Here is a 23,762-nt window from a genome sequence, read left to right as displayed (position 1 = left end):
GCTCGTCGTTTTTCCACGTGTCAGATCTACACTGAAATGAGAGATGAAGAATAAAGATTTCTTATCAGATGGACTTCCCTGATAGTCCTGTCGTTAAAACTCCATGCCTCCACTGTACGGGGCAGGGGTTTGATCTCCTGTGGGAGAACTAAGATCCTGCGTGCTGGCAGGCACAGCAAAAATAAAAAATAAAATCTAAAATAAATTTTGAAGGAAAAAAAAAAGCTTTATCATCAGAAAATAATCAGATACAAAATGTTTCCAAAAGAAAAGTTCTCAAAATACTGGTTAAGAGGTTGTCCTCCCTAAAGACTTCATTGAAGGCAAGCCATTCCATTAGATGTAAAATTGGGTGTGCTTAATTTAATATTTATCCCAGACTTGCCAGTCATATGCGAGAGACATACTTTGGCCTGATTGGTCTTAAACAAATAGCTTAAAAGCTGTTATCCAAAAAGGACAATATTCTAGATGATCTGAAATAGATTCACACAGTTCTCAGATGCCAACTTTGCTTTGTGGGTGCATACAGAACACGTTTCTTGTCTCTCAAACAATAGGTGAGACATGGAAAATCCACCCAGACAAGTCCCTGGGCATTTCCTTATTTGACAAACAGTATGACAATTTCTTATGCCAACTCTTGCACTGTCTTCAAGTAATTTTCTTGAGGCACTCTACTAATGCAGAGATTTCAATTTCCTGGGCTCTTGAAAGGGAAGAAATGCCAGCCTTTTTATAGTCTGTAACACTTATATTACAGATTTTTGCAGTATATTCATAATTTACATTTCAACATTTCCCAATATTAGCAGGCTTAGTCCATCAACTGATAAAATGGAAACAAATGGAAACCTCCCACCCCTCCAGTTCACACCATGAACCAAGATGCATCCTTCAGCCCTTTTGTTGTGAAACTGCATAAAGAATGAATAAGAGGGCTTCCCTGGTAGCTCAGTGGTAAAGAATCCACATGCCAGTACAGGAGGAATGGGTTCGATCCCTGATCCAGGAAGATCCCACATGCCGAGGAGCAACTCAGCCTGTGTGCTGCAACTAACTGCACCTGTGCTCTGGAGCCCAGGAGCCGCAACTGCTGAGCCCACGTGCTGCAACTGCTGAAGCCCGTGTGCCCTAGTCCCTGTGCTCCGCGACAAGGGAGGCCACTGCGATGAGAATCCCACGCCCTGCAACTGGAGAGTAACTCCCGCTGACCACAACTAGTGAAAAGCCCACGCCGCATGAGGACCCAGCACAGTCAAAAATAAATTATTAAAAAAAAAAAAGAATGAATAAGAAACAAAACAAGAAAGACTTTCCTTGATGAGCCACAGTGAAAACTGCCTGGGGCAAACTGATCTCCATCCAGGTGTCCTTGTCTGAGGGGCAGCCGCCCAGGCAACATTCTGGGGACAGGACTGGCAGCCCGTGAACTCTGTCTCCAGGGCTGGAGGAATCGCCCTGACTTGATCCAGAAATGCAGGGCAAGACCCTCCGGGCCTCCAGGGGCCCTGGCCTGGGATCCCCTTGGGGAATCCTTTGTCAGCCACTCAGGAATGGAGCTGGGTCAGTGGGGTGCAGGCTGGATGAGGTTTGCATCTGGGACCAGCTAGCTGCAGTGCAGACCCAGGGGCCAGGAGCAGTGCTTGGCTCCTGGAAATGATGATGCATCTCCCAGCAAGTCCACACCACTGTGGAAGGCATCGGAGTTTCTTTGAGAAATCTTAATCTCCAGACGGCTTTCACAGAATAGCAGTATGGCCTGCCCTGAACAGAGCACCGTGCAGGCACCTGCGGACCTTCCCTCAGAGTTTATTGAATGAGAGAAGAGTATTCCCGCAACTTCACTGCCCCGGGGGCTGCATGGACTCTATGGAAATGGACATCCCACCTCTTTATTCGGAAGATCCCCACACCTCCAGAGGGTATCCCCAAACGAGTGCTAAGGGGGTCCACTGCCCTGGGCATCCTCCAGCCAATGTGAGACTCTGGCCTCGCCGCCCCCACCCCCCACACACACCCCCCTTCAACCAAAGCGAACACTCTGGAAATCGGGCAGGAGCATCTTCCTCCACCCAGGCCCCCTGCGCGCGCTCCACCGGGGAAGGGGTCTAATCACCCCGCGGGACATCAAAGGGCAGCCCCGACTCGCTCAGCAGCCCCGTGGAGCGCGCAGCAAACACGCTGAAACGAGCCACAAAGACGCCCGGCAGGCAGGACTCAGCGCCATGGCGAGGCGTACACAGAAGCACCGGGGAATGTCACAGAGCAGGCCGGCCGTGGGCAGCCGCCGCGCTGTAAATAGATGTAAAGAGACACCCACGGAGCTCAGAATTACTGAGGCAAAAGGTTTCACAGCGAGCTCATGACATAAATCACAGTTCCCCCCCACGCCCAGACAAAGGCGCCAGCACCGCGGCGGGCGGACTCAGAGCAGCCGTCGGAGCCGCGCGCAGTGCGCGGCCGCCGACATCAAAGCGGTGTCACGGCTGGGGACGCTGGCGTGTTGACAATGTCAGGCCTTTCTGCCCGGCTGACCGCTAGTTAACACCAGAGTCAGGTCGGGGCACAAGGGCAGGTGCAGGCGCGGTGTTAGGCTGCAGCCAGGTTTGAATTCTCGAAGTTGTTGGGACCGAAGGGTCCCCGCCTGGAGAAGAGCCGCCGGCAGGAGAGCAGGAGCACGCGAGGGTGGGTCTGGACTGGTTGCGACTAGTTGACTTTGCAGGTTGGATGCTTAGTCTAGAATATGGACTTTGCTCACCTTCTGCTGGCCTTCTGCCCCTCACTTGCTGCTAAGTCACTTAGTCGTGTCCGACTCTGTGCGACCCCATAGACGGCAGCCCACCAGGCTTTCCCGTCCCTGGGATTCTCCAGGCAAGAACACTGGCGTGGGTTGCCATTTCCTTCTCCAGTGCATGAAAGTGAAAAGTGAAAGGGAAGTCGCTCAGTCGTGTCCGACCCTCAGCGACCCCATGGACTGCAGCCCTCCAGGCTCCTCCGTCCATGGGATTTTCCAGGCAAGAGTACTGGAGTGGACTTGGGCAGTCATAAATAATTTCCGCTTAGAGGGCTTCCCAGGCTTCCCTGGTAGCTCAGCTGGTAAAGAATGCGCCTGCAATGCAGGAGACCCAGGTTCGATTCCTGGGTTGGGAAGATGCCCTGGAGAAGGGATAGGCTACCCACTCCAATACTCATGGGCTTCCCTGGAGGCTCAGATGGTAAAGAATCCACCTGCAATGCCGGAGACCTGTGTTTCATCCATGGGTTGGGAAGATCCCCTGGAGGGGAGAATGGCAACCCACTCTGGTATTCCTGCTGGAGAATCCCAAGGACAGAGGAACCTGGCAGGCTATAGTCCATGGGGTCACAAAGAGCTGGACGTGACTGAGCGACTAAGCACAGCACATGAGGCTTCCCAGGTGGCTCAGCAGTAAAGAATCTGCCTCCCTGCAGGAGACTGGGTTCGGAACATCCCCTGGAGGAGGAAATGGCAATGCGCTTCAATATCCTTGCCTGGAAAATCCCATGACAGAAGAGCCTGGCGGGCTACAGTCCATAGGGTTGCAAAGAATCAGACACGACTAAAGTGACTGAGCACACGCACCCAGACCTGCCCCCGAGTTGGAGATATGCCTGGACAACACCAGTGATGAAAACTTCCCCCACAGGCATTCCTTAAGCCCTTGTTCAACAAGCATTTCTAGAGCAGCTGTGCTCCAAGCTGGAGTTAGTGTTTAATTGACATATAGAGCTGCCAGTCACCTGGGTGAGATTGCCTTAACTCAGACAACCACATACACCACTATGAAGTTGCTGTGGTGAAGGCCCTGCAAACCTTGAAAGTGCCAAACCCGGTGGGGGTGGGGAGGACCAAACCCTGCTGGGCGGGGGTCCAAGGCTCCTTCGAGCTCTTATAGTGCAATCCCAGATCTGAAGGCTGAAGACACAGCTATGTGGAGAGGGGAGGGGAAACCATTCCAGGCAGAAGGAACCAGGCGCAAAGTGCAGGTGCAAAGGTCCTGCGGCAGGAGGAACACACCAACATATGTGGGGCGGGGAGGGGAGGGTAACACAGTAACTGGAGAGGAAACAGCAAAAGGGAGCAGCTGAGCTGGGGCACCAGGCAGAGCCCTCCTTAAGGGTTGCAGCCTTTGTCTTAAGAACAGTGGGAGTCTATTACATCATCTTAAGCCATCAAGAAAGTGAAAGTGTTTGTCACTCAGTCGTGTCTGACTCTTGGCAATCCCATGGACTAGCCAGCCAGGCTCCTCTGTTGGTGGAATTTTCTAGGCAAGAATACCGGAGTGGGTTGCCATTCCCTTCTCCAGGGGATCTTCCCAACCCAGGGATCAAACCGAGTCTCCTGCATTGCAGGCAGATTCTTTACCATCTGAGCCACCAGGGAAGTGACATAATCCAATGGGAACCGGAGGTGGGGGTCGGGGGCGGGGGGGTGACTTCTCTGCTCAAGGGTAGAGAACATGCTGGCCTAGAGGGCTGCTGGAAACCACATAGTGTCTTGCACACCAGGTGAGGGATGTAGGCAGCTGGAACAAGGGGAAATGGAGGTGGAGGGCGAGAATGACTACGGTTCTAGAAGCATCTGCAAATCTCACGTCTTGCCTCTCCTTCTGGTCACTGACCACGCTGCCAATATGGACCTGAAGTTTTTGTATTTTCCTTTTTACCTAATTATGGAATTCGGCAAGGGGACTTCACACTCCAGTTTCCCAGGGTTTTCCATGAGGGGAGCCTGGGGGGAGCAGTAGTCAAAACCCAGGGCTCCTCTCCCTGCCTTCACACAGCGTGTGTACACACGCTGCCCCCCACCGTGTTAGAAGGGGTGAGCTCTCAGCAACAGCGCGCCTCCGTATCCCTTGCTCTTGTTTTATTTCTCCATCTACACAGAAAGCAATGTGCCCGTGTGATTTTTTTCCCCCCTTAATTTTCTTTCTGCCGCCTCATTAGCCGGAGAGAGCGTGCGCGGACCCTAATGACATCAGCGTTGTCAGAGTGATGCGGCCGCCGCGTCTTGGCAGACAGCAAGGAGGCAGCGGAGATTTTTAAACCGTGTTGGCGTAGAAATAATGAAGGCAGCCAGCTGCCTGGCAAACACGAGGGGATGCGGGGGTGGGGGTGGGGGCTGGTCAGGGGGCGGGGAGGGCTTGGAGCCCCAGAGAGGTGGAACAGAGAGAGACAGGAAATGAATTCCCAGAGACAGGCAATAAGACTTTGTCACAGTCCGTGACCCCGGGAGGAGGGGTCTGGAGGAGGGTAGCTCTTCAGAGAATGGGGGTGGGGAGGTGGGGAGGTCCAGGTTGCATGCAGTCACTGGGAGCCATTGACTCTTTTGCTGAGAAGTGAGAGGGCTGATGGGAGGGTAGCTGGAGGGTCCAGGTTGGCCTGAGGAAGGTCTGAAGACGTAGGAACTGCCTAGAATACCTCAAAAGACAGACAGGCTACATGTGCAGAGGTCCAGTGTGAACTACTCTCTTTACCGGGGCATTTCCTCCCAACGTGGAAAAGGGGCCGGTGGGGTTCAGGGGCTGTTGTGCTCCGGGGAAATGCATGTTACTGGTGGTTCGCGTAAGCCAGAAATACCAGCTCATCAAGAGCCCACCATGGTGTGCAAGGCTGGGAGACTGCACACCTGCCTGGCTCTCCCATTGCAGCCCAGCCCCCTGTGCTCATTCTGTCTCTCTCCTTCTCTAAAGCCCATTTAAGCCCGGCCTTGTGACCATTGTACTGCTACTGCTAAGTCACTTCAGTCGTGTCCGACTCTGTGCGACCCCATAGACGGCAGCCCACCAGGCTCTGCCATCCCTGGGATTCTCCAGGCAAGAACACTGGAGTGGGTTGCCATTTCCTTCTCCAATGCATGAAAGTGAAAAGTGAAAGTGAAGTCGCTCAGTCGTGTCCGACCCTCAGCGACCCCATGGACTGCAGCCCTCCAGGCTCCTCCATCCATGGGATTTTCCAGGCAAGAGTACTGGAGTGGGGTGCCATTGCCTTCTCCTGTGACCATCATGGATTAGGGAAAAAACAAATTTGGGGTAGGAAAGGGACTAGAGACAATAATGGTAATATGATTACCAGGTTCAAAGAGCATCTGCTCCTGTCTTCATGTTAAAGTATCTCTGAAGACATACATGAGAGGAGGGAAGGAGGGAAGGATGGAAGGAAGGGGAAGAGGGGGAGAAAGCAAATCCGTGCACCGTTAGGTAGACCTCATGTCTGAGTCAGGAAGGGCCAGCACACCTCTGCTGCATGGCCCTAAGTTCTCAGGCAATCAAGTACACATTAAGGCAAACGTTTAAGTCCGCCAAGTAGCCGTGGATGCCGGTGGTGGTGCAGTGCATTGTGGGAGATGCAGTAAAAAGTGCAGAGGTGGAAACTGAGGAACCCAGGTTGCATAGCAACCTGCTGACTCTGCTGGGGGGAGGGTGGGAGGAAGAGGCCTCCTGATGAAGCACAGGTGACCAGGAGAGTGTACAGACTAGGACCTGGGCTGGGCGTCTCCCTTACCAGCCTTCCTCCACTTTGCCCCTCCACCGTCTCAAAGGCTAACAGAGGAAAGGACCATGGACTTCCCCTGCGTGTCCACAGACTTCGTGTCTGGATCTAACCCTAACCAGAGATGAATATAGAGAAAAATAAATGGATTCATGGGGGAGCAGGAAAAAAGAATGAGATAGCTTCCTGAGAATAGAGAGGAAATCTGTTCCTCTCATCAAAAGATCCAGAAGAAAATCTGAGAAATTGTATGCCTGTGTGCCATCCTGTATGGCATGCAAGATGATACAGCCTTTAAATCCATAAAACCAAACAAGATGAGAAGTCAACAGAATGACATGAAAAGGAAGATGGAGGAGATAAATTTATACCAAGAAAGCAACAACACAATGGTAGATTAGATTACATTCAGTTCAGTTCAATCACTCAGTCATGTCCGACTCTTTGTGACCCCATGGACTGCAGCACACCAGGCTTCCCTGTCCAACACCAACTCCCGGAGGTTGCTCAAACTCATGTCCATCAAGTCGGTGATGCCATCCAACCATCTCATCCTCTGTCATCCCCTTCTCCTCCTGCCTTCAATCTTTCCCAGCATCAGGGTCTTTTCAAATGAGTCAGTTCTTTGCATCAGGTGGCCAAAGTATTGGAGTTTCAGCTTCAGCATCACTCCTTCCAATGAATATTCAGGACTGATTTTCTTTGGGATTGACTGGTTTAATCTCCTTGCAGTCCAAGGGACTCTAAAGAGTCTTCTCCAACACCACAGTTAAAAAGCATCATTTCTTCAGTGCTCAGCTTTCTTAGATGACATTAAAGGAAGTAAAATGCAGAACTGATCCATAAAGAATCAAACCAAGGATGTGAGTGAGGGTGCTGTGCTATTTGTCTGTGTGCCCCCAGATCCAGTCCCTGCTGTCTCTGTTCTACTCTGCATCCTGACAGGGTGTGGGCATTGTGGCTAGCCCCTTCAAGCTAACACATAGCCCTAAGCCATAGCTGGTTTCTGGCTGGGTTCAGCCAGGGGAGACACCGTGGGAAATTGGAGGTGGAGGGAGAAATAAAGCCAAGGTGTTTCTTGTCCCCTTCCTCCATCCTGAGTAGCTTCTACAGCAACACGTTCCTCTCCATGACTCCAGTATCCCCAGACAGCTCCTTCTCAAAGTCACAGCCTCTGCCAGGCAGCCCCTGCCTGGCTTGGTTCCAGCCCCCCTAGAATCTCTCATAACAAGAAACACAGGCTTCTCGATTGGTTATTTCTGAGTGTCAGTGACATCATCAAAGAACCATATGCCTTCCAAGCTCAGTAAGTCAACCTTGCCCTCAAAATGGTCCTTTTCTTGGTCTCTAAATGGCTTCCAACAACTGTTCCAACCAGCTTCCTGTTCAGATTCAGCTGCTTTTCTCTAGAAACCCTGAGGAAGTCCTTCTCTGTGTTTTATTGACTCCAGTTGGCTTAAACTTGCCCTTCCCCAAACCATTAAATGGTAACGAGAATAGAATGATCATGATTGAATTAATCTAATTGTCTGGAGTGTTGGGAAGTCAACCACAATGTTCACTACAAAGGACTGATGTTAAAAGATCTTCTTAAGTGCAAAAAAAAAAAAAAAAAGTCAAGAAACTAAAAGACAAAGTGATAGTCATAAAGGGCAGAGAGCCAACTCACAGATAAGTGACGTTATTGAAGAACCTACAGCAAATGGATCAGAAATAATCATCAAAGACATAATAGAAGAAAACGTACCTGCACTGAAAAGTCTTCAAGTGTAGGACTTGAATGGATGTTCTCTGCAAATCAGTGATGGGAGACACATACCTGTATACAGTCTAGCAAAAGCATTCTAAAAAGGCACAGAAAGACCTAGCAAGGCATCCAAGTAGAAAACAGGATCCTAAAGGAGTAAGAATCAGACTGCACTCTGAGGTCTCTGCAGTATTATCATAGGACAACTAAATATCTACAGATTTTTTTTTTGGACCGTACCATGTGGCTTGCTGGATCCAAGTTCTCCAACCAGGGACTGAACCCAGTCCCTGGCAGTGAAAGCACCAGAACCTAACTACTGCACCACCAGAGAACTCCCCATCTACAGATTTTTTTATTTTTTAATTGAAGGATAATTGCTTTACAATGTTGTTGTTGGTTTCTGTCATACAACAACTCAAATCAGTCATCAGTTCAGTCACTCAGTAGTGTCCGAATCTTTGTGACCCCATGAATCAGAGCACGCCAGGCCTCCCTGTCCATCACCAACTCCCGGAGTTCACTCAGACTCACGTCCATCGAGTCGGTGATGCCATCCAGCCATCTCGTCCTCTGTCATCCCCTTCTCCTCCTGCCCACAATCCGTCCCAGCATCAGAGTCTTTTCCAATGAGTCAACTCTTCGCATGAGGTGGCCAAAGTACTGGAGTTTCAGCTTTAGCATCAGTCCTTCCAATGAACACCCAGGACTGATCTCCTTTAGAATGGACAGGTTGGATCTCCTTGCAGTCCAAGGGACTCTCAGGAGTCTTCTCCAAAACCACAGTTCAAAAGCATCAATTCTTCAGCGCTCAGCTTTCTTCACAGTCCAACTCTCACATCCATACATGACCACTGGAAAAAACCATAGCCTTGACTAGATGGCCCTTTGTTGGCAAAGTAATGTCTCTGCTTTTGAATATGCTATCTAGGTTGGTCATAACTTTCCTTCCAAGGAGTAAGCGTCTTTTAATTTCATGGCTGCAATCACCATCTGCAGTGATTTTGGAGCCCCAAAAAATAAAGTCTGACACTGTTTCCACTGTTTCCCCATCTATTTCCCATGAAGTGATGGGACAAGATGCCATGATCTTAGTTTTCTGAATGTTGAGCTTTAAGCCAACTTTTTTACTCTCCTCTTTCACTTTCATCAAGAGGCTCTTTAGTTCCTCTTCACTTTCTGCCATAAGGGTGGTGTTGTCTGCATACTGAGGTTATTGATATTTCTCCCGGCAATCTTGATTCCAGCTTGTGCTTCTTCCAGCCCAGTGTTTCTCATGATGTACTCTGCATATAAGTTAAATAAGCAGAGTGACAATATACAGCCTTGACATACTCTTTTTCCTATTTGGAACCAGTCTGTTGTTCCATGTGGAGTTCTAACTGTTGCTTCCTGACCTGCATATAGGTTTCTCAAGAGGCAGGTCAGGTGGTCTGGTATTCCCATCTCTTTCAGAATTTTCCACAGTTTGTTGTGATCCACACAGTCAAAGGCTTTGGCATAGTTAATAAAGCAGCAGTAGATGTTTTTCTGGAACTCTCTTGCTTTTTCCATGATCCAACGGATGTTGGCAATTTGATCTCTGGTTCCTCTGCCTTTTCTAAAACCAGCTTGAACATCTGGAAGTTCATGGTTCACGTATTGCTAAAGCCTGGCTTGGAGAATTTTGAGCATTACTTTACTAGTGTGTGAGATGAGTGCAATTGTGCAGCAGTTTGAGCATTCTTTGGTATTGCCTTTCTTTGGGATTAGAATGAAAACTGACCTTTTCCAGTCCCATGGCCACTGCTGAGTTTCCAAATTTGCTGACATACTGAGTGCAACACTTTCACAGCATCATCTTTCAGGATTTGAAATAGCTCAACTGGAATTCCATCACCTCCACTAGCTTTGTTCATAGTGATGCTTTCTAAGGCCCACTTGACTTCATATTCCAGGATGTCTGGCTGTAGGTGAGTGATCACACCATCATGATTATCTTGGTCGTGAAGATCTTTTTTGTATAGTTCTTCTGTATATTCTTGCCACCTCTTCTCAATATCTTCTGCTTCTATTAGGTCCATACCATTTCTGTCCTTTATTGAGCCCATCTTTGCATGAAATGTTGCCTTGGTATCTTTAATTTTCTTGAAGAGATCTTTAGTCTTTCCCATTTATTGTTTTCCTCTATTTCTTTCCATTGATCACTGAGGAAGGCTTTCTTATCTCTCCTCGCTATTCTTTGGAACTCTGCATTCAGATGCTTATCTTTCCTTTTCTCCTTTGCTTTTCACTTCTCCTCTTTTCACAGCTATTTGTAAGGCCTCCCCAGACAGCCATTTTGCTTTTTTGCATTTCTTTTCCATGGGGATGGTCTTGATCCCTATCTCCTGTACCATGTCACGAAGCTCCATCCATAGTTCATCAGAGACTCTATCTATCAGATCTAGTCCCTTAAATCTATTTCTCACTTCCACTGTATAATCATAAGAATTTGATTTAGGTCATACCTGAATGGTCTACTGGTTTTCCCTACTTTCTTCAATTTAAGTCTGAATTTGACAATAAGGAGTTCATGATCTGAGCCACAGTCAGCTCCCAGTCTTGTTTTTGCTGACTGTATAGAGCTTCTCCATCTTTGGCTGCAAAGAATATAATCAATCTGATTTCAGTGTTGACCATCTGGTGATGTCCATGTGTAGAGTCTTCCCTTGTGTTGTTGGAAGAGGGTGTTTGTTATGACCAGTGCATTCTCTTGGCAAAACTCTATTACCCTTTGCCCTGCTTCATTCCGTATTCCAAGGCCAAATTTGCCTGTTACCCCAGGTGTTTCTTGACTTCCTACTTTGGCATTCCAGTCCCCTATAATGAAAAGGACATCTTTTTGGGTGTTAGTTCTAAAAGGTCTTATTGGTCTTCATAGAACCATTCAGCTTCAGCTTCTTCAAAATTACTGGTTGGGGTATAGACTTGGATTACTGTGATATTGAATGGTTTGCCTTGGAAACGAACAGAGATCATTCTGTTATTTTTGAGATTGCATACAAGTACTGCATTTCAGACTCTTTTGTTGACCATGATGGCTACCGCACTTCTTCTAAGAATAGTCTAACAGAATGTGGTCCACTGGAGAAGGGAATGGCAAACCACTTCAGTATTCTTGCCTTGAGAACCCCGTGAACAGTATGAAAAGGCAAAATGATAGGATACTGAAAGAGGAACTCCCTGGGTCAGTAGGTGCCCAATATGCTACTGGAGATCAGTGGAGAAATAACTCCAGAAAGAATGAAGGGATGGAGCCAGCTCAGGGGTGCTCTTGGCAAGGGCTGATTGGGTGGGGTAGGGGAGGCTGAAGGCCAAATGAAATGAGCGTACTCCAGCTGCCCAAGGGATGATGGGGAAAGACCGTCTCAGGAATGGGAAACTCAGTCTGCAGAGTCTCTCAACTCAACCTCTTAAATCTCTCTCAGAGTCTTTCTTCTTTTTCCATCCTGGCTGCCACCAGCTGAGTTTGGGCCACAGTCATCTCAGTGGTAGAGAAGGCAGCTGTCAATGCAGAGGACGTAAGAGGCCCTGTTTCGATCCCTGGGTTGGGAAGATCCCCTGGAAGAGGAAATGGCTACCCACTCCAGTATTCTTGCCTGGAGAATTCCGTGGACAGAGGAGCCTGGCGGGTTACAGTCCAGGGGGTCACAAAGAGTAAGACACGACTGAGTGACTGAACATGCACAAATCTCTCCCCTAGATTGCAAAAATATCCTTGTAACTCAACTCTCTGCCTCCAATATGGCCCCGTGGAACTCTTCTCAACACTGTAGCCATGGTGATATTTCTAAAATTAAAATCTGACCCTGTCACTTCTCCACTCATCACCCTTCAAGGGCTTTCCAGTGCCCTGAAGATAAAGTCTAGCTTCTTATCGTGGCCGACAGCACACTTCTGGCTCTGACCTGCTGTCCTCTCCAGTCTCAATTCTCACTACCCACCCCACCCCCCGTGTCAAACCTCACATCGCAGTCAATATTTTTTATATATGTATAATTTTACTTATTCACTTATATTTGGCTGCGTTGGGTCTTTGCTGCTTTGTGAGAATTTCTCTAGTTGCAGCTCAGGGGCTTCTGTTCATTGTGATGCGTGGGCTTCACACTGCAGTGGCTTCTTTTGTTGGGGGTCACAAGCTCTAGGGAGCCTGAGCTTCAGCAGTTTTGGTGCATGGGCTTAGTTGCTCCACAGCACATGGGATCTCCCTAGACCAGGGATGGAACCTGTGTCTCCTGCATTGGCAGGCAAACCTTCATCTACTGCACCCCAAGGAAGTCCCACAGCCAGTACTTTCTGTTCCTTCTCACCTCCCATGTTTGATAATTCTTTTCTATACCTTGAACATCCTACTCCTCAGAACTTTCCATATCTTTTGGAACTGCTGTTCCATGTCTTACCTTGAATGTCACTTCCTGCAGAAATCTTTCCTTGATCAACTCACCACACCATTGCAAACCTAGGTCTAACTCAGGTGTCATTTCTAGCACCTGGTGATTCCTCCACCAGAGTACTATGGCACCTACATATTTATTATTACTACTAACATCATGAGAAACGCTGGGCTGGAGGAAGCACAAGCTGGAATCAAGATTGCCAGGAGAAATATCAGTAACCTCAGATATGCAGATGACACCACCCTTATGGCAGAAAGTGAAACTAAAGAGCCTCTTGATGAAAGTGAAAGAGGAGAGTGAAAAAGTTGGCTTAAAGCTCAACATTCAGAAAACTAAGATCATGGCATCCAGTCCCATCACTTCATGGCAAATAGATGGGGAAACAGTGGAAACAGTGGCTGACTTTATTTTTCTGGGCTCCAAAATCACTGCAGATGGTGATTGCAGCCATGAAATTAAAAGACGCTTACTCCTTGGAAGGAAAGTTATGACCAACCTAGATAGCATATTCAAAAGCAGAGACATTACTTTGCCAATAAAGGTCCATCTAGTCAAGGGTATGGTTTTTCAAGTGGTCATGTATGGATGTGAGAGTTAGACTATAAAGAAAGCTGAGCACTGAAGAACTGATGCTTTTGAACTGTGGTGTTGGAGAAGACTCTTGAGAGTCCCTTGGACAGCAAGGAGATCCAGCCAGTCCATTCTAAAGGAGATCAGTCCTGGGTGTTCATGGGAAGGACTGATGTTGAAGCTGAAACTCCAATACTTTGGCCACCTGAAGTGAACCCTGATGCTGTGAAAGATTAAAGGCGGGAGGAGAAGGGGACGACAGAGGATGAGATGGTTGGATGGCATCACCGACTTGATGGACATGAGTTTGAGCAAGCTCAGGGAGTTGGTGATGGACAGGGAAGCCTGGCATGTTGCAGTCCATAGGACCGCAAAGAGTCGGACATTACTGAGTGACTGAACTGAACTGAAGGTAAAACATATTGCCAAGTAAACCGAGTGGTCAATCCAAGGAGCTGGGAAGAGAAAAGGAGAAAAGGATTAATAAGATGAAGGCAAAAATTAATGGATAGGAATATTTTTAAAGAGAATTGATCAAAGAAATCCAATAGCTGATTGCTTGACAAATAATTAAAATAGAATTCCAGCAAGACATTAAATATGCAGAACACAGTGCAGAGACAATCACAGTGATTTCAAATGGGAAAGGGTGCTTATTCCTAGATACGGTGCACATAACCGTCCCCATCCAGATTTGTTCTCCACCTGCATGGACCCATCTGCAAGTCTCCTGGCTCTCTGCTCCCTGGGCTTCATCAGGGCAGTGTCCCAGAAGATGGGGAGGAAGGAGAGTGAGGTCAGAGGGTGTTTTCACCAGGTACCCTCTCAGCTTGAGGTTGGTGTGAGTGTCCCTAGCCAGAGATCTCTGCTCCTGGTAAGTCACCCGCTCCATTCTCTCACCCTGCAGGCCCAGGAGTGGGAATCAGCTCCACTGCCAGCTCTGTATCAAAGCGCTGCTCCTCGTGGTTATTCTGCACACACACCTGGCTAAACAAGCCCTGTATCAATAACCCTCCTGGAATAATCCTACCTTAAATGTGCCCTCTGTTTCCTGTTACCACCCTGACCAGTACACTTGCAATGCTGAATTTCTTTTTTTTCCAGGAAAATATAGATGAACAAAATTAAGCCAAGAATAAATCAAAATAAAATATGCCAGTAACTGTGAAAAAATTGAAAATATTATCACCTGCAGCTAAAGGTTCAAATGCAAAGTCCATCATGTTTTCTTATTTCCTATAATTATCTACTTTTCAAAATCTTCCAGAGTATTAAAAATACAGAAATCATCTCAGACAGTTTTACTAAGTTAACGCTGAGTGACATTAAAACTTGACAGTAATGTTAATAGCTCAAAAAGCTAAAACTGTAAAGCAAATTTATTTATTAAAAGATGAAAAATATCTTAACAAATTGAATCTACCATTCTATTTAGAAGACTAGCCAAATAGAGACTGTTTTATGAAAGGCAAAATAGGTCAGTATTGGATAATCTTTTTGTAGCAATTTGGCTGCTGCTGCTGCTGCTAAGTCACTTCAGTCGTGTCCGACTCTGTGTGACCCCAGGACGGCAGCCCACCAGGCTCCGCCGGCCCTGGGATTCTCCAGGCAAGAACACTGGAGTGGGTTGCCATTTCCTTCTCCAATGCATGAAAGTGAAGAGTGAAAGTCAAGTCACTCAGTCGTGTCCAACTCTCAGTGATCCCATGGACTGCAGCCTACCAGGCTCCTCCATCCATGGAATTTTCCAGGCAAGAATACTGGAGGGGGTGCCATCACCTTCTCCGAGCAATTTGGCTAGAAAACATTAAAAACTTAAATCATAAATCTAGTAATACAAAGATATTTCCTTAACTTAGAACAAAGTATTTATCCCCTTCATGGATCACAGCCTTGTCATGGCAAAGGGGCTTACATAACTCGAGGAAGCTATGAGCCATGCCATGCAGGGATACCCAAGACAGACAGGTCATGGAGACAGGTAGTGGAGAGTTCTGACAAAATGCGGTCCATTAGAGGAGGGAACCCACTCCAGTATTCTTGCCTGGAGAGCCCCATGAACAATATGAAAAGGCAAAAAGATATGACACCGGAAGATGAGCCCCCAGGTGGGAAGGTGTCCAGTATGCTACTGGGGAAGAGCGGAGGGCAGTTACTAATAGCTCCAGAAAGACCGAAGACACTGGGCCAAAGCAGAAACGACACTCAGTTGTGCATGGGTCTGGTGGTGAAAATAAAGTCCAGTGCTGTAAAGAACAATATTGCATAGGAACGTGGAACGTTAGGTCCACAAATCAAGGCCAGTTAGACATGGTCAAGCAGGAGATGGCAAGATTGAACACTGACATCTTAGGAATCAGTGAACTGAAATGGACGGGAATGGGCAGACTTAATTCAGATGACCATTATATCTGTTACAGTGGGCCAGAATTCCTTAGAAGAAATGGAACTAAAGGAACTATGTCAATGAAAGAGTCAATAAAAGAGTTCAAAATCCAATACTTGGGTACTGGACAGAAACTGTAAGGACCTAAAAGAAGCAGAAGAGATTAAGAAGAGATGGCAAGAATGCACAGAAGAGTTATACAAAATGGTCTTAATGACCCAAATTACCACAGTGGTGTAGTCACTCACCTAGAGCCAGACATCCTGGAGTATGAAGTCAGTTGGGCCTCAGGAAGCAGTATTACAAACAAAGCTAGTGGAGGTGATGGAATTTCAGCTGAGCTATTTCAAATCCTGAAAGATGATGCTGTCAAAGTGCTGCACTCAATATGTCAGCAAATTTGGAAAACTCAGCAGAGGCCACAGGACTGGAAAAGGTCAGTTTTCATTCCAAACCCAAAGAAGTGAAAGAATATTCCAACTACTATAGAACTGTGCTCATTTCACATGCTAGAAAGGTTATGCTCAAAATCCTTCAAGCTAGGCTTCAGCAGTATGTGAACTGAGAACTTCCTGATACTCAATCTGGGTTTAGAAAAGGCAGATGAACCAAAGATCAAATTGCCAATATTCGTTGGATCATGGAGAAAGCAAGGGAGTTCTGGGAAAACATCTGCTTGTGCTTCATTGACTACACTAAAGCCCATCACTTCATGGCAAATAGGGAAAAGTGGAAGCAGTGACAGACTTTATTTTCTTGGGCTCCAAAAATCACTGTGGATGGTGAGTGCAGCCATGAAATTAAAAGATGCTTGCTGCTTGGAAGGAAGGCTATGACAAACCTAGACAGCATATTAATAAGCAGAGACACCAGTTTGCTCACAAAGGTTCATATAATCAAAGCTATGTTTTTTCCAGTCATCATGTATGGATGTGAGAGTGAACCATAAAGAAGGCTGAGCACCAAATAATTGATGCTTCTGAATTGTGGCGTTTGAGAGTCCCCTGGACTGCAAGAAGATCAAACCAGTCAATCCTAAAGAAAATCAACCCTGAATATTCACTGGAAGGACTGATGCTGAAGCTCCAATCCTTTGGCCACCTGATGGGAAGAACTGACTCATTGGAAAAAACTCTGACCCTGGGAAAGACTGAAGACAAAATGAGAAGGAGGCAGCAGAGGATGAGATAGTTAGATAGCATCACTGATTCAGTGGACATGAATTTGAGCAAACTCTGGGAGATAGTGAAGGACAGGGAAGCCTGACATGCTGCAATCCATGGGGTTGCAAAGAGTCAGACACAACTTAGCAACTGAACAACAATAAATTTATGTGAATTCACAAAATTTATTTTTTGTGAATAAATTTTGTCAATAAATTCACAAATTTATGTGAAACTACTATCCAAGATTATGGTGAAAGTTTAGAGGCAGTCCTATTAAATTTAGATGATACCTGTTATCAATTACTGTTATTTAACATTCAATTTTAAAGCTCTAGTCAATATAATAAGACAAGGAAAATAAATATTAATATTGAGGAGGATAAAACATTATTTGCAAAAATTATTTTCTATCTTAAAAATAACATTAATAAATAAAGTATACTTATAAATCAGTGAGGCTTCCCTTGTGGCTCAGCTGGTAAAGAATCTGCCTGCAATGTGGGAGACCCGGGTTCAGTCCCTGGGCTGGGAAGATCTCCTGGAGAAGGAAAAGGCTACCCACTCCAGTATTCTGTCCTAGAGAATTTCAAGGACTCTTTAGTCCATGGGGTTGCAAAGAGTTGGACATGACTGAGCCACTCTCACAATGATAAAAAAAGAACACAGTATAGAAAAAATGAGCAAAAGACATAATCTAGCAATTCATTAAAAAAGACAAATGTCAACCAAAAGCAAATATTTCAACTTGTGCCTATCAAATTTAAATAATTAATGAGATGATCTGTGTAGGAAGAAAGAGGTTCTCTCATACTCAGTTCTTCAAAAGGGGTAACGACTTATACACTTACAGTTTGACAGTATGTTTTAAGACCTTTAAAGTATACACTCTCATTGGAAACCAGAATTGAAAGAGACATGTGTACCCCAGTATTCATCACAGCACAATAGCTGGGGCATAGAAGCAACCTAGACGTCCATTGGCAGAGGAATGGATAAGGAAGCAGTGGTACATATACACAATGGAGTATTACTCAGCTGTTAAAAAGAACGCATCTGAGTCAGTTCTAATGAGGTGGATAAAACTGGAACCTATTATACAGCGTGAAGTAAGTCAGAAAGAAAAACACCAATACAGTATATTAACATATATATATATATAAATTTAGAAAGATGGTAATGATGACCCTATATGCAAGGGAGCAAAAGAGACGCAGATATAAAGAATAGATTTTTGGACTCTGTGTGAGAAGGCAAGGGTGGGATGATTTGAGAGAATAGCGTTGAAACATGTATATTACCATATGTGAAACAGATCACCGGTCCAGGTTCGATGCATGAGACAGGGCTCTCAGGGCTGGTGCACTGGGATGACCCAGAGGGATGGGATGCGGAGGGAGGTGGGAGCGGGGTTCAGGATGGGGGACACATGTATACCCATGGCTGATTCATGTCAATGTATGGCAAAAACCACCACAATATTGTAAAGTAATTAGCCTCCAATTAAATAAATAAAAACTATGGAGGAAAATAACAAACATTAAAAAGGGGGAAAAAAGTATACACGCTCATTGATTTGCAGTTCTCCTTCCAGCAATTCAGTATAAGCAATCTAAATAAGAAAGGTTGGACACAGAGAAATTATATTCAGAGGTATTCATTGTTGATAAGATAAAAAAATATTACAACTTATAATAGTTAGCTCATTGAATTCATTATGATACATTCATACAAAATTATATGGCCACTAAAAATAATGTTTAAATGCTCATTTGTAATTTTTGAATTGTTCACAATCTATTTTGATGAAAAGTCAAGTTTCAAAATAGTATGCAAATCACTAGCTCATTTTTGTCTTTTATACTAATTCCTTTCTAAATACATAAAACCTTAGTATATACAAAATGTTGATAGGGGTTATCTCGGAAAAAGAGAAATCTGAAATTTTAAAATCTTGCTTGGGCTTCCCTGTGGCTCAGGTGGTAAAGAATCTGCCTGCAATGAGGGAGGCCTACATTCGATCCCTGGGTCAGGAAGATCCCCTGGAGGAGGGCACGGCAACGCACTCCAGTATTCTTGTCTGGAGAATCCCATGGACAGATGAGCCTGGCGGGTCCATGGAGTCCTAAAGAGCTGGACGTGACTGAGCGACTGACACTCTCACTTTCTATATCTTAAAGGGGTATTACATCTGAAAGAAGACAGGTAGTGGTTTAGTCAGTAAGTGTCTGACTGTATCTTAAAGGGGTATTACATCTGAAAGAAGACAGGTAGTGGTTTAGTCAGTAAGTGTCTGACTTTTGCCACCCCTGGACTGTACCCGTCCAGCCTCCTGTCAGTGGGATTTCCCAGGCAAGAATACTGGAGTGGGTTTCCATTTCCTCCTCCAGGGGATCTTCCCAACCCAGGGATCGAACCTGGTTCTACTGTACTGGAGGCAGATTCTTCACCAACTGAGCCAGCAGGGAAGCCCAAAAGAAGCCAGGCAGGTGTAAAGAGAGCAACTGCCTTGAGTGTGTTCAGGAGCCCGTGAGCAGGATGCTGGCCAGGCTTGTCATTGGTTCTGACTGTTGTCTACTGCAGCTATCTGGTGCCTGACCTCAGAAAAAAATGGCATAACCTCAGTTTTCTCAACTGAGACAGAAACAGAACAGTTTCACAGCACTTGGTAAATCCCAAACCTCAGAAACAGAATAATGAAGTTGCCCGGTTGTCGTTTAGTTGCTAAGCCACGTCTTGACTCTTGCAACTCCATGGACTATAGCCCACCAGGCTCCTCTGTCCATGGGATTTCCCCAAAATCAAATCTGAATTCCATCACGCTTCTAAATCCAACTACTAATTTACAGAAAGCAGAGAAAAAGCGGCATCCCACAGGGATACAATCAGCAAAATCCCAACAGTGAGAAACTCCACAGGACGAATAACCCAGTTTCTTCAACAAATAAATCACACAAAACAAAAAAGAGAGATCTGAAAATACGTCGTATCAACCAGTGTAAAGGTGTTGGGCTTATCTGAACTCTTATTCAAGCAAACAAATGATTGTTTTGATATAATGGCATTTAAGAGAAACTTGTGAATTTAAACATAGAGTATATATTAGATGATACTAAGAAACCGGCTTCCCACATGGTGCTAGTGGTAAAGGATCCATCTGTCAATGCAGAATAGATGGATACAGGTTGGATTCCTGGGTCGGGAAGATCCCCTGAAGGAGGGCACGGCAACCCACTCCAGTATTCTTGCCTGGAGAATCCCATGGACAGAGGGGCCTGGTGGGCTGTAGTCTAGAGAATCGACAGAGTCAGACATGCCTGAAGTGACTTAGCATGCACGCAGTCAGGAACTATTGTTAATTTCTCAGCTGTTACAATGATTCTGCATTTGTGTTTCTTCTAAACGTCCTTTAAGAGACAGCACGAATATTTATAGATGACATAACAGGCTACATTGAATTTGCTTTAAAATAACATGAGGGAGAGGGGACTGGAAATGTGGCAAGGGCAGGATGGGCCATGAGCTGATGGTGGGTACACGAGGGTTTACCCTACTGTTCAGTCTACTTTTGTGTACTTTCAAACTTCTCCACGATGACAACAAAAGATTTCTACTTTTAAAAAGCAAACACTTTCCGTCTTTATGATGAAGCCAATGGACCTGAATTGCAGAATTTGCAAATTAGAAAACAAGCACCCTTGGCCAGTAGGGACTACAAAAGTAAACCAGAAAGGCCAAGGGGAGAAAAAAAATTCAACAGCAAAGCAACTCTTCTCCCCCAGCTTCGTGACACACTAGAAAACTGAAACCAGAAATTGGGAATGCCATCCTTATGCAGACTCCTTCCCCACCCCATCCCCCACTTCCCCCAGCCGTTCTGATTCCTTTTTTCTGAACAGCTTTCCAGACCAGAGAGCCTGCATCAGCATATTCCCCCTGGGAACTCCTTGGCCCAGACTGCTCTGAGCTTCTCCATGCACTCCGCCTGGGGCCTGACCATGACCTTATTGTATTGTTACTGGGATTGTCACACAGCCAGGAAGTGGCTGAAGCGGGATGCAGGCACCCGCTCCCACCTCCCCAGCCTTTCCCACCTGCACTCAAAATGTGTCTCCCACTGTTTCCGACCAGGTGCTGAAGAGCTGCGCAGCGGTCCCCACGGTCATTGAGGTTCTTTTCAACTCCTACTCTCAGCTCCGCGTCTCCGAGTCCTGGAAGGACGTGATCCCCAAAGAAGTGTTTCAGGTGAGGGGGCGGCCCCTTCTTCCTCCTTAGTACAGACTGTTGTCTTAATTCTGTTCTCCTAGGTGGGGTTTTGCACTCACATCCAGAAAAGGATGAAACATCTGGGGAAGGAAAGAGAAGGGCAAACCGGGGCCATGTCTGCTTCTGTTTTTCTCCCGGAAGCTCAGTATTGACTCAGCCCATGGTTGGGGTGCTGTGGGCTGCAAGGACACCCTGGCTTAGGAAGGTCAGGGCTCCATAACCAGTGTCCAAGGGAGGGTGGGCCATGGAGATCCAGGCTCCTGTGCGTCCACTTCACCTTCTGACATCTCAGGGTACGACCGAAGCAGCTGCGGGCACTGCATTTATACATGACAAAGTCCACAGGTGACTGTTGATTAAGAAAGAAATTTTTTTTTTTTTGTAGAAGCCTCTAGAAAATGGCCCCTCATGTTTTATTGACTTGAGTCCTGTGCAGATTATACACATGCATGCTAATTTGCTTCAGCGGTGTCTGACTCGGTGCGTCCCTACAGACTGTAGCCCTCCAGGCTCCTCTGTCCATGGGATTCTCCAGGCAAGAATACTGGAGTGGGTGGCCATGCCCTCCTCCAGGGGATCTTTCTGATCCAGGGGTTGAACTTGTATCTCTTAGGTCTCCTGCATTGGCAAGTGGCTTATTTAGCAGATTCTTTGAAAGAAGAGAGTGAAAAAGTTGGCTTAAAGCTCAACATTCAGAAAACTAAGATCATGGCATCTTGTCCCATCACTTCATGGGTAATAGATGGGGAAACAGTGTCAGACTTTATTTTTTTGGGCTCCAAAATCACTGCAGATGGTGACTGCAGCCATGAAATTAAAAGACGCTTACTCCTTGGAAGAAAAGTTATGACCAACCTAGATAGCATATTCAAAAGCAGAGACATTACTTTGCCAACAAAGGTTCGTCTAGTCAAGGCTATGGTTTTTCCAGTGGTCATATATGGATGTGAGAGTTGGACTGTGAAGAAAGCTGAGCACTGAAGAACTGATGCTTTTGAACTGTGGTGTTGGAGAAGACTCTTGAGAGTCCCTTGGACTGCAAGGAGATCCAACCTGTCCATTCTAAAGGAGATCAGTCCTGGGTGTTCTTTGGAAGGAATGATGCTAAAGCTGAAACTCCAATACTTTGGCCACCGCATGTGAAGACTTTACTCATTGGAAAAGACTCTGATGCTGAGAGGGATTGGGGGCAGGAGGAGAAGGGGACGACAGAGGATGAGATGGCTGGATGACATCACCGACTCGATGGACGTGAGTCTGAGTGAACTCTGGGAGTTGGTGATGGACAGGGAGGCCTGGCGTGCTCTGATTCATGGGGTCGAGAAGAGTCGGACACGACTGAGCGACTGAACTGAACTTACCATTAGTGCCGCCTGGGAAGGCCCCTGTGCAGATTAGGAATTCGAGGAGATGACCCGTATTATCTGAGATCACCCAAAACAGACTTCCCTCTGACTTGGCAGGAGCCACCCTACAGAAAAGTGCCCAGACCTGCTTTGGGTAGGATCTGGTGGCTCAGATGGTAAAGAATCTGCCTGTGATGCAGGAGACCCAGGTTCAATCCCTGGGTCAGGAAGATCCCCTGGAGGAGAGCATGGCAGCCCACTCCAGTATTCTTGCCTGGAAAATCCCATGGACAGAGGAGCCTGGTGCGCTGCAGTCCTTGGGGTCACAAAGAGTCGGACATGACGGAGAGACTAACACACACACACACACACGCTCTCTCTCTCTATCAGTAGCCATGAGAGGATTCCCCGTGTCATCAGGGCTCTTCTCTCTGGGAAAAAGAAGGAAGTGTGCTGCTTCCACGTGCCCAGACTGACACTTCCCACCTTCTTTCAGATGCACCAGGCTTTCTACCGGTCCCTCTTCGCCTTGGCCCACACACCCCGCTGTCTGCAGCATCTCTGCCGCTGCGCCATCAGGAAATCGTTTGGCAGAAAGTGCTTTTCCCTCGTACCTCTGTTGCCCTTGCCGGAGTCCCTGCAAAACTACCTGCTTCTGGAGCCAGAGGGGGTTCTGCACTGAAACCCAGCAGCGTGGCCCAGGGCGCTGTGCTCTTCTGACGGGCCTTGGATGGGACCTCCCACCCACACAGTGCACAGACCTCACCCCGCTTCAGGTTCCACCTGGGTGGGGAGTTGCAATAAAAGCCCTTTCTGCCTCTCTCAGCGTTGCTTGTGAGAATTGAAACTGTGAATGTCACAGCACATGTATCACAAAGTACCTTTCTACAGTTCAGTTCAGTTCAGTTCAGTGGCTCAGTCGTGTCCGACTCTTTGCGACGCCATGGACTGCAGCACGACAGGCCTCCCTGTCCATCACCAACTCCCGGAGTTTACTCAAACTCATGTCCATCGAGTCGGTGATGCCATCCAACCATCTCATCCTCTGTTATCCCCTTCTCCTCCTGCCCCCAATCCATCCCAGCATCAGGGTCTTTTCCAATGAGTCAGCTCTTTGCATGAGGTGGCCAAAGTATTGGAGTTTCAGCTTCAGCATCAGTCCTTCCAATGAACACCCAGGACTGATCTCCTTTAGAATGGACTGGTTGGATCTCCTTGCAGTCCAACGGACTCTCAAGAGTCTTCTCCAACACCACAGTTCAAAAGCATCAATTCTTCCGCGCTCAGCTTTCTTTATAGTCCAACTCTCACATCCATACATGACCACATGGACTACCTTTCCACAGAGGTTGA

At 46.7% G+C, this 23,762-nt stretch overlaps 1 protein-coding gene across 3 annotated transcripts in view; it reads left to right on the top strand.

Moving 5' to 3' along the window:
* Positions 1 to 23,229, top strand: part of ASB18 (ankyrin repeat and SOCS box containing 18) — a 71,691-nt gene extending 48,462 nt beyond the window's left edge. For 2 of the 3 annotated variants that reach the window (XM_070786936.1, XM_070786935.1), the window contains 2 exons: positions 20,929 to 21,042; positions 22,906 to 23,229. In XM_070786936.1, coding sequence (XP_070643037.1) covers positions 20,929 to 21,042; positions 22,906 to 23,091 — 300 coding nt within the window. In that variant the 3' untranslated portion in view covers positions 23,092 to 23,229. The remainder of the gene's footprint in view (positions 1 to 20,928; positions 21,043 to 22,905) is intronic. The other variant, XR_011565960.1, reaches the window with a different exon arrangement.
* The last annotated feature ends 533 nt before the right edge of the window (positions 23,230 to 23,762 follow it).

This window comes from Bos indicus, chromosome 3 (assembly GCF_029378745.1).
Source record: "Bos indicus isolate NIAB-ARS_2022 breed Sahiwal x Tharparkar chromosome 3, NIAB-ARS_B.indTharparkar_mat_pri_1.0, whole genome shotgun sequence".
Lineage (NCBI taxonomy): Eukaryota > Metazoa > Chordata > Mammalia > Artiodactyla > Bovidae > Bos > Bos indicus.
Note: the sequence above shows the minus strand (reverse complement) of the source record. Positions and strands in the feature narration are given on the sequence as shown.